Source organism: Henckelia pumila, chromosome 1, assembly GCF_033568475.1.
Source record: "Henckelia pumila isolate YLH828 chromosome 1, ASM3356847v2, whole genome shotgun sequence".
Taxonomy (NCBI): Eukaryota; Viridiplantae; Streptophyta; class Magnoliopsida; order Lamiales; family Gesneriaceae; genus Henckelia; species Henckelia pumila.
In genome coordinates, this window is record NC_133120.1 from 181,899,113 (window position 1) to 181,910,353 (window position 11,241).

General features: G+C 34.3%; 1 protein-coding gene across 4 annotated transcripts; it reads right to left on the reverse strand.

Annotated features, from left to right (window-relative positions):
• Window positions 1-374: 374 nt before the first annotated feature.
• Window positions 375-10,018, reverse strand: LOC140874796 (probable LRR receptor-like serine/threonine-protein kinase At1g06840). 4 transcript variants are annotated; one of them, XM_073278209.1, is made up of 21 exons: window positions 9,703-10,018; window positions 9,225-9,377; window positions 7,674-7,827; window positions 7,079-7,150; window positions 6,909-6,980; window positions 6,581-6,724; window positions 6,355-6,426; window positions 6,203-6,274; window positions 5,736-5,810; window positions 5,456-5,524; window positions 5,090-5,158; window positions 4,921-4,992; window positions 4,652-4,738; window positions 4,406-4,474; window positions 3,786-4,276; window positions 3,264-3,410; window positions 2,242-2,525; window positions 1,966-2,017; window positions 1,524-1,774; window positions 1,223-1,357; window positions 375-1,040 (listed from the first exon to the last, which is right to left on the reverse strand). In XM_073278209.1, exons 2-21 carry the CDS (start codon window positions 9,355-9,357, stop codon window positions 693-695), a joined length of 2,868 nt encoding a protein of 955 aa, XP_073134310.1. In that variant the 5' UTR covers window positions 9,358-9,377; window positions 9,703-10,018; the 3' UTR covers window positions 375-692. The 4 variants fall into 4 exon arrangements, with proteins under 4 accessions (XP_073134310.1, XP_073134318.1, XP_073134301.1 ...); XM_073278217.1 differs by having other exon boundaries at window positions 9,660-10,018; XM_073278200.1 differs by having other exon boundaries at window positions 9,656-10,018.
• Between the last annotated feature and the right edge of the window lie 1,223 nt (window positions 10,019-11,241).

The following is an 11,241-nucleotide window of genomic DNA, read 5'->3' on the forward strand; positions in this document are numbered from 1 at the left end:
ATAAAATCATAAATTTTAATAAGAATGTTATATTTTTCTCTAAATATAGAATTTAGTTTTAATGAATATTTAAATTTATAATTTATATTTATTAAATTCGTTTAGGTTTCATAAAAACTCAAATAAGCTCATGAGTCATGAATATATTTGTTAAATAAAGTTCAAGCTCCACAATTATAAACGAGTCAAACACAAACATTCAAGAATTCAGCTCAACTCGATTGGTATCCCTAGCCATCATTCCGATATGCTGGTAAATGTACGTGGTACTAGGGTCGACTAAAACCGAATATCCTTTCGGTCCCTTTTCAAATAGGGACTCGAGATTCGAACTCCGTCCCAATATATATAATAGTAAAATGGAAAAAGAAAAATCAATAAAAATTCTAGAGGCCAGTTGAGGTAGGATTCCACGATCAAGAAAATAAACAAAATCCAGTCCATTCAGACAACAAATATCAGCATTGTATTGAGAACTGAATATAAAACCTACAGATGAAATAAGTTGAGGTTACCTATGCTACATAAAGACCTCTCAATGTGGAAAAACAATGGCATTTCTGTATTTGTGGTTAAACTACATAGAACAAATAAACTATCCATGATGTACAATGTAATACAAATTATATACACTTCACAACCAAGTCAAAATCCCACCAACCGGAAATTCAAGAAAGCACAAAACAAGACCGTCACCTCGGTGAAATGGTGGGAATGGCATTACTGACAAGATCACTACCTGAGATGTCCTGCGAAACACATGGGTTTCGCAACACGGACGATGAAGATGAAGAAGTCACAGTAGTTACAGAATCATCCGTGGCTGGAGATTCTGCTGTCTTGGGGTCAGACTCGGGCATCATATGCCATATGCTTTCGAGTTCTGTTACCACTTCTTTCATACAGGGTCGGTTATCTCTCACCTCTTGGCAACATTTAAGAGCTAGATTTACTAACTTCTCGACACATTCAGATGGATAAGATCCCATGCGCTCATCAATAACAGAGAATATTGTGCCAGAATGATATGCGACGTTGACCTATACGTAAATACAAATGCAGCGGAAAAAAAGGTGATTTTTCCTTCTGATTTCTTCTGGTCATTGTTTTTCCCCTTTAATTTTTAATATTTTGGAGGGGAGGGGTTGGGAAAATGCATAAAAGGTCACTGTTCCGAGAATAGGAGGCGGTTATTTTCACCATCTAAGTAATAGCGTGTTACCTCACGAACAATGTTTTTGCCATGAGAAATAGGGTGCATTCCAGTTAACAGCTCCATAAATACGACTCCAAGGCTATAAACATCACTTTTGTCTGTAAGCTTATGTGTAAGGAAGTACTCTGGATCAAGGTACCCCTGCAGAAAAAAATAAGATGCCAGCATTTTTCAGTGATAGACAAACAATGAAACTTAGTTTCACAGAATGAAGCCAAATACTCTTTGCCAGATATTTGGCGTCTAGGAAACAAGCCTGGGCTTAAAAAACCGTAAAACTATCACACAGTGAGCTAATCATTCTCACCGGAGTGCCCTTAACAACGGTAGATACATGAGAAGGTACAGCCCCTTCAAGCTCTGGCACTGGAGCCAGACGTGATAACCCAAAATCAGCAACTTTGGAATTAAAATTAGAGTCCAACAATATGTTGCTCGCCTTGATATCCCGATGAAATATTGGAGGATTGGCTTCTGTATGAAGGTAAAGAATACCTTTGGCTGCACCTAATGCAGTTTTCACCCTCATTGCAAAACGCATAGGCACTTTAGACTTACCTGTGTTATCATGAAAGATAAAGGATTAACCAAGGACTCAAAATAATGGTTGCATAAATACATCAACAACAAGATTTGCCACCCAAATTTAATTTCAAGGTAGTATCATATTTGTGTTACCAGGAAAAAATTGCACAGAAATACAAATAAAATTTGAGAAACTCATTGACTGGATTGCTACTGAATATTACCTGATAGATGATCTCTCAAGGTACCATTTGACATGAATTCATAAATCAACATCTGCGCCACGTAACGCATAATAAACATGGACATCCAACTTTTATGGGAAGAAATGTAACATTTCTATGTAACTTGTTAACATAAAAAATTTCATCAAAGAATCGCAAATGCAGCTTTTCAGCTCAGTGGACTGCTACACTTTGGATAGCAATTAAGCTCCGCATGACCTATTTTTTTTTATTGACCGGATAAATGCAGTTTACATTCATGAACAAGAAGGCTACCTGCTCATCATCTTCATCGCAATATCCAATCAATGAAACCAGGTTCCTATGATGCAATCGAGACAAGAGTTCGATTTCTGTGAGAAACTCCTTGTCACCTTGCAGTGATCCCTCCAGTGCACGCTTTACAGCGACAACTGTTCCATCAGACAGAATACTTCTATAAACTTTTCCGTACCCGCCTTGCCCAACCACGCTCGTGCTGTCAAAATTATTTGTTGCCAGAGCCATTTCATTATATGAAAAATCTTTCACACCATCAATTCTGAGGTTGATCCTGGATGCTGCAGTATTACAAAACGATATATATCAAAAAGTGTAAAATTCTCAAATGCTAATCTACTACTTCAGAAAAAAGATACTAATTCCACATACAGGCCTAATGACACATATCTCACAGAAATGCGAATTCGAGAATAGTAATCTATAACAGACTCTGTTTTTAGGGGGTTCTAGTAGGTTGGGCCAAGACAAATGAGATACAAAATAGCCCAAACAGTACAAATTGTCCTATATTAAAAGTTTATGTTAGGAGAATCAAATAGAGGTCAGAGAGGGTGTGATTTTTTTACCCGTGTAAAGGGGAGGGAATGAAATGGAGAGGAGTTGGCTATTCTGTTAGACTTATTATTCTTGCTCCAGTAACCATCTCAATTGGAAAGAGATCGTCATTTTTCTCTTGTTCAATCTAGCTTCAAATCTAAATTATTTCAGCTTTGAAACTGTAAAAGGAATTTAGTTTGAACAAACATTAATTTTTGTAACTTATCACCATACTTTGAACACACGGTGCTCTTTGTTATCACTCGTGGGTTTTGAATTGATATATAATAATCCAAATACCAAAAATATTATAAAGTTCCTAATTCAATCAACTGATGGTTACTTCCACGTGTCAACATGGACTGATGCCTACAAAAAGTGTGAAATTTTATCCCCGACATCATACAAGACACCAATGCTAATAAAAAGGAAATTTTGGACCCACTTGTACAGAAAGTAAAAGAACATTTGACACTCACAATGGCGTTTCTTTGAAGACTTGTACCGCTTTTCGATATGCCGTTTCATTATGAGAATCGACACAACTGCAGTTAGAGTGACTGATCCAGCTATTGTACCAAGTATAATGCCTGCCAAAACTGGCTTGCTTATACCAGAAGACTGACCTGTAATTAGAAGCTAGAATTGAAATAATATTCCCAAGAGTGCGCATAAATGAGACCAAGGGCTCTTACAATAAATTTTTAAATATCATCATGTGTTAAGAGGGGGCAAAAAACATTCAATTTATCACATTATCTTAAAAGAATAGTACATATTTTTTGGTATTAATTTAAAAATCACTATTGCAGCCTAACAGGTAAAGTGCATAAAATCCTAGCCATAAAGTAGAAACAGAATATGACATTTTTTTGACATCACAATGTAGGAGATAGATGAGCCAAATATAATTGTAGAAATTTAAACATTTTGGCTTCTTTGACTGCTTTCTGTATCTGTAATTTCTGGTGAAATGCGTGTTATGAGAAAAGAAGGCTCACCATAGTAAGGCTCTGTGAAATTGAGAAACTCGTAAGGTCCAAAAACTTGGGTTTCATGAATTCCCCATACACTGAACATCTCACGAATCCGAAAAACTTCACTTCTGTTAAATACCTTCCTATCATTGTCGTACTTTGGGAATACCTTCAGGTGCATTCTCAGACGTGGTCCCTTTTGCCATGCTGCAGAATCAATGTCAAGCTGATACTTATCCAATTCGAGTCCAGAACTTAGGTAATCTATGAATTCATCTTCATAAGGAAGAAAATATGAGAACCCAGGACTCTTCAAGCGGTATCCAATATACAGAGGTGCAGCACAGTAGCAAGATGCGACAGAAGGTGGCCGGATGGTCTCAAAAGGAGGTTGGCATTTTTTAGGATCACAACCCTCGACCCTTGTAAAGTTTAATCTATAACTGTATTCTCCCCCAGGAGGCTCGCAGAACTGACCCAAGTTACTAGTCGAGCATAGGGGATTCCCTCCGAGCCTGAATTGTTTAGGTAGACATTCAAAGAAGGAGATATAGAAAATCATTAATAACCACAAAAATATCCAATTCAGAAAGGGAAGCTATTGCCAATGTCATGAACAATATCAAATGGCAAACACCACAAACCTGATGGTGGCATTGGGTTGGATGAAAAGACTGCCCGTTATATTTGAAAACATATTGAACTCAAAATCTCTGCAATACCAAAACGTGCATACATGCATATCAAAATAATTGGACATACATAAATTCCATTCTTATTAGACAACATTTATTTGAGTCTAATTTTAAGTAATAATCAAGTTCCTTGTTTTTTTTTCAGCATGATCATATGCTCTATGAGCAGAAACTCTTATCCTCTATCAGACTTACAGAACAAGTCCCTCAGATGCGTTTAACTTCCTATTTTGCCAAATGATGGATGGAACAGAACCACTCAATGAATTGTTTGCTAGGGACCTGCAAAGGGAATGGACAGAACTAAATTTATGTAATCCATCACAACTCTGAAAGAAATATTCATTGTAAGCTAAACCAGGAACACTTGGTGAGCTTTTAAATCATTGATTAACAAGCAAGATAACTCAATTTCAGCACCATTACATGACCAAAACTGAAAAAATGGGAAGTTGAAAGTTTACAATTTCTGTAAAAGGGGAAGCCTTGTCAAAGTGTCGGGAATCGTTCCATTTAGATTGTTGTTTGAAAGATCCCTGCAAAAGAGAGTTACTAAATGTTTGCCAAAATGACCCTCGACAAATAACATCACAGAGCAATAAAAAACTAATAACAGTTTAAATGATTGCCCACATCGTAGTGATGTTCAGAGAAAGTGCATCAGTCGGTATAGATCCGTCAAGCTGGTTCTGGCTCAAATCTCTGAAATTGAAAATGTTACCAGGTAAGAATTAAGAGAAAAAAAAACTATATATATATACATATTATATATGTACGTTTATGTACATGTATATTGTATTCCAAATATGCATGCCACTTTGTGGACAACATGTCAATAATATGGACAGTCAAATGTCAAGCACCCACTGAATGCAACAAAATAATATATAATAAATATATCGTATCCCAAATACGAATGCCACTTTGTGGACAAAAGGTCAAAAACATAGACAGTCAAATGTCCAAACATCCACTTCATCCAACAGAATATATACTTACATGTAAGCAATATCAGTCATGTTGCTCCAATTAAGAATGGGCCCCTTCAAACTACAGTTCCTTAGACTCCTGATGTCGTCAATAGAAAAATTAAAGCCAACAGTATGGGAAGAATCCTAAATAATTTTTCGCGTGAAACTCAGAGATCGGAAGACCAAATAGTGTAAAACCAAGAAAAGACCCATAAATGTACTCTAACAGAAGATGGGACATAAACCCCGAAAATAGATTTATGTTATACATCACAAAAATATCATAAGACATGCAATTATAGACTTACAATTTTAAAAGGCGAGACATGTTGCCATATGAGGGAGGAATTGTTGTCCCATCCAAGTTGTTGTTATCAAGTTGACTGGAAAATGGAAGCATGAAATTAGAAAAAGAAACATCTTGGTTGCATGTGCATCTAATTTCCAGCCAAACATGCTCAGCCTTTTTTTTTTTTTTTAATCTCAGCCAAATTAATAGTAATATATTATTATTATTATTATAGGATGTAAACGAAACATGTAATAGAATTATTATTATTATTTTAATTCAGGCATACACTGAATGATCTAATACCAGGATCGAGTAAGAATGTAGGCCAAAAATGACACATTCATAAAGAAGCTTTGAAAGTAATTTGAGAAAAAAGGGCAGGAATAAGATAAGCATTGCTGGGAAATACATCCTGGAAGCAGGTCATGCCTAATGTGTAAACATTTCAATTTGCAAAACAATAACAAGGCAATGATAGCATACAGTATCAGTAAGTATGGCATTTCAGACAGTTCTGGTGGTAGTGGTCCGGATAAATTGTTGTTATCAAGCAACCTGGAAAAACACCAAGTTCCTAACCAACATCAGACATTAAACATGAAATGGAAATAAGAACTAAAGGATCCCTGACTCACAAATGTACAAGAAATGGAATTTGGGAAAGCTCTCGGGGTATTTGCCCACTGAGTGAATTATTATTCATGTGGCTGCTCACAATAAAAGAAGGAATCAGATGAATGAAGGATTAGGCAAACAAACAATCAAACTAAATATCTGGATTTGACAGAATCATTAAAAAGAAAAAATAACTTCTGAGCTGAATTAGACTTGTTGAATCTAGTAATTAAGAAGTTTATTTACAAATGTCTTCCGTTGCTCAAATTTGCGAATGACTTGGGAATTGGTCCAGATATTTGGTTCTGGTCAATTTGTATCCTGTTCAAATTGGAAAGATTCCCAAGCTCATCAGGCAGTGAACCTGTTAATTGGTTGCCATTCAGAAGCCTGCAACCAGAGAAAGGAAATTCACGGTAAGGTATGCAAAATCAGCCGCACCTTTTAGATAGAAAATGGTTCTTCTTAGAAATGGTAAATTTTGAAATTAAATTTTACACTTGGCTAAAAGAAACAGCAGGCATATAGAAAGAAAGAAAGAAAGAAAATTGAACAAAGTGATCCTTCAACTCACAATAGCTCTAATAATGTGAGGTTTCCTATCTCCTTCGGAATATTTCCTCCAATGTTGTTCCACATGATATCCCTATCAAAACATTGTAACATAAGTTATGAAATATCAAATAAAGTAGAATATGTGTCAAACAAAATTTAATAAAGTAGAATATGAAGTATGATACTTACAGTACTTTCAGATAAGATAGAAGGCCAACTTCTGGTGCTAAACTTCCTGAAAGATTCATATTAAAAAATGACCTGGTTGGAAAAGTAAAAATAGATAAGGTATCATTCGGACTGAAAGCACCAGGCAAGAATGTGTTTAACTAACAGTTAACATGTTGGTGGAAGCATCCAAGATGTGCACCAAAATACGACAACCTTGTACCAGGGTATTGAAGAATCCTATACAAAAACATCTATTAAAGAAGATGAACAGCTCATAAAAATTCATAGGTATGGTTTTCTCTCTCCATCAAATATATTTACAGCACATCTTTATCCTTCACGTTCATTACGATAAAATCCGAGAGACGCCATTTCTGCCTAAAAAAGCATAGCAAACACGCAAATCTAAACTTTGCCATCTCGACAAATTGGTCCAACTTAAACCAATCGTAAGTGATGAAAATATCACAAGTCAACGTACGGGAGAACACTTTCGATAATGTAATGGAACATAAAATGAAAGGAAGGCAAGAATAAAAGATAATGGCAGAAAATCTGAGCATGTAATTTTATGATACAACGCAGAAAAAATCACAAAGAACTGAATTCTTACAATTCTCTGACATGAAAGTAACCATCACCAACTGTTGTATCATTATAGCAGATAATCCCGGTCCAATTTGACACACAAGGATCCCCCTTGTTCCAGCTGCGAAGGTCTTTGGGTTGATTGTACAAACTTTTCTTGATGGATAGCAATGCATTGACTGCACAAAACATTGAAAGTTGCTATGATTTCAAATTAAGTAAAGCAATATGGCATTTTGTATTTCTTCTTCATTATACTTAATCGGATAAAAACAGTATAAGATCCCTTAAACAAATATTAAAACTGATATATATAAAAAAGGACACTACCAGGACAATTAGGCATTGTCCAAATTTATTTAAACATGCAACATAAGTCTATATCAAGACAAACTCATGAATAAAAAATGCAAACAAAAAAAAAAGAATATGTAAAAGTAAAATGTGCAATCAATATTTAGGACTAGAAAACATTAATCTATGGCCAATACTTAATGACAAACAGATTCTCTGCTCTTCGACTTGGATGTCCTCACTGTGGTTTAGCCAGAGTATCACTATCCATTCAAATTAAACGCCATCCGTGAAACAAATTTCTAGACTCATAAAATCCTCTTGTGCATCATGTGGCAAGTTTTGCACTGATATAGTAACACTATACTGAGCTTGTCAATACGCAAAGAATCCTATCTTGATAAAACTTTTGCTCGCCAAAACATTCCATAGAATGTCACAATCCTCTTAAATGCTGAAACTATTAAAAAAGCTAATAAACACATATATTCTCTCCTAAACAAATTACTCTGATGTAGCACAACACACAGAATAGCAGTCTCACGCTGATTTTTAGAACATTGACTTGTTTTCGGCCAGTTTCAAGAACACAAGCCACATTTAAAATGAGTCTACATTTGTCATTTCCAAGCTAGACTATAATGATAACGGAAACAACAAACCAGCTTTCACTTTCAAATAAATTTGCCAAGTATTTGAAGATTTACCAACTGAAAGGAACATGAAGCAGGAAATTTCAGGAAGTTCAACAAAGTAAACTTTCAAGTGCGTTTGGACTAATTCAAATCCCAAGAGTAACAGCCTGGAAAAGATATCTTTCCAGGTTGAGACCAGAACTTTTTTAAGTAATGGACCTCAGTAAATGCTGACAATTATAATCTACATATAGATTTTCCCCCTCCATCGATATGTAATCAGTTTAAACTTTAAACCAGCTGACCTCAAGATATAGAAAGATTTTTGGAAACATTAGCGAAAGCACAATGCATTTATTATTATTTTTTTTATAAGAAACGATAATATATTATATTTGTGAAAGATATAATTACAAAGCACAATGCATTATGAATAATAAACAATCCATTAGAAAATCTTATACAGGTACATCCAATGGGCCAATGTAAACCGAAAGCTAATTCAGAAAACCTTACACAGGAACATCCAAATGGACTGAAGTATAGCAAAAGGTAAGGACGAAACAGACTTGTTGAATCTGAGCATTGACAACTTCAAAAAGGAATTCGATGTAGTTAATCGATGAGATACCATATCAAACAATTACCTTCAGTTGGATGAGTTCCTCGACTATCTGCTCCAATTACCAACAAAGTCCAGCAGCAAAAAAGCACAATCACATGATTTTTACAAGCTCTGGACATCCCAAGAACGCACTTTTTCCCAAGATTGCCGATCATTTCACACACTTTGAGCCAATCTAAAATAACATTTAAACAGACATCAAACTTAACACCTCAAGCAGAGTCACCATTATGATGCAAAGACCTTCCCTCAGCCAAGAACAAAAAAATACAAAATTGTCAATTTAGACTGTAAATCAATCTGAAACAAACCCAAAAAAATGAAGTAAACCAATAAGACAAGAAACAAAAGACTACAATACTTCCATCAAACAAATTTGGCCAAGTGCAAAACAAACAAGAAAGTAGAAAAAGAATAATCAATCCATAAAATGCAGAAAATACGGAGACATACCTACCCAACTCCACGCATAAAATCCAAATCTTGATTAAAAAACTTACAGTTGAAGGGAGTTGGATGCAGGTTTTATGTGAAGCATATAAGAAATGGGTTTCTTGAAAATCGAAAGATAGAACAAGTAAGCGCACGAAACCGGGGGTTGACTTAGTCGGATGGCTACGGGAATATTGGTGAAGAGGGTGTTTAGAGCAGCAGCCATCTTTTTCATTCGATGATATTTCAACACCAAAAAATATTGAGTTGAATTGAAAACTGAACACATGGTTGGCACCTCCATTAGTTTATTGAATTTAGTGATGAGATTCGATAGGGTTTATTGACTTTTTGAGAGGGAGTTGTTGTTGAACAACTCTTCGTCTACACTTTCTTGCATTATGCGATAATCATTATTGGTGGAATCAAATTAAGGATAAGCTTTTTTATGATTACAAAAAAAATTACATATATATAGATGTGCTTAAAAGCTAAATATTAAAATTTTATTTTTGGGAATCTATTTTATTTTTTTCTCAAGAGAATGCAAAAATAAAATTATTTACTATTGCATTTGAATTTGGTGTTTTTTTCCATTCTAACACCGTAAAATTTATGTATTTCATACGTTTATTTATAAAAAGATAAAAAAATATTATAATATGACGAAATATAAATACCAAATACTAAAGTATATGGAAAGTAAATATAAATAATCAAATTTAATATATTTAATATTTTAATATGTATATAAGTAAATATAAATAATCAAATTTAATATGTTTAATATGTATATATATATATATATATATATATATATCTATACGAACTGCACAAGTACATTAGTGAAAATATTAATAAAATATAAAGTTTATCTTAATTTGTTTATTCTCATTTGATAAAGACAAACATGTCAAATTAAAATAAAATTAACAATGAATTACTGAATAACCAAACTAAATTACTTACCTGCTTTGATTTGGTCAATTCAGATTAGTTGATAAAAATTTTGCACACGCGCTTACATATACAAACATGATTTGTTAGATATACTTTTTTTTTTTTATATGTACATCGAATATAAAATTACATCAAATTGTAATACTAAACAAAGTGAAATTGTCCGCACAACCGATCGGACTTAAGCATGGACTCGAGACGTGATTGTCTCAAGCAAAGAAAGTAACCAAATCAACCTAAATAAATTAGAAAATTAACCCGCAGTCAACGGAAATCGAACCTAAGACCAAGAGGTCTCAGGGCCTCAGGATTTGTTAGATATACTTGCTAACTCCATATAAGGTACTATTTGGGTGATTTTTTAGGATTCACTTATCCGTTTTTCCTTCGCAAAAATTCACTAAATTTCAATATTTTGTGAAAAAAATCTGAGAATTACTTCTTAAAATTTCTCTTAAATACTGCCTAAGTATTGTGATGGATCGTTTTGTAGAATTTTTTTTATTTTTTTCCATGAAAACTCATGGATTATCTTTTCATGTGTACTGAATAAACTCTCAAGCTGAACCAATAACATGCAAACGAGCTAAACCGAATTGGGCAAGTGACATGCGCAACAGGCTCGTCCGAGAAAGGGTTTGACGAAA

Bases quoted from the DNA above. Each gene is read 5' to 3' on its own strand.
- LOC140874796 (XM_073278209.1), bottom strand. From the start codon at position 9,357: ATGATCGGCAATCTTGGGAAAAAGTGCGTTCTTGGGATGTCCAGAGCT. The intron at 7,151-7,673 runs GTAAGAATTCAG...TTTTCCAACCAG, and splicing joins TACTTTCATGTCAGAGAATT to GTCATTTTTTAATATGAATC. The intron at 1,358-1,523 runs GTGAGAATGATT...TTTTTTCTGCAG, and splicing joins CCGTTGTTAAGGGCACTCCG to GGGTACCTTGATCCAGAGTA.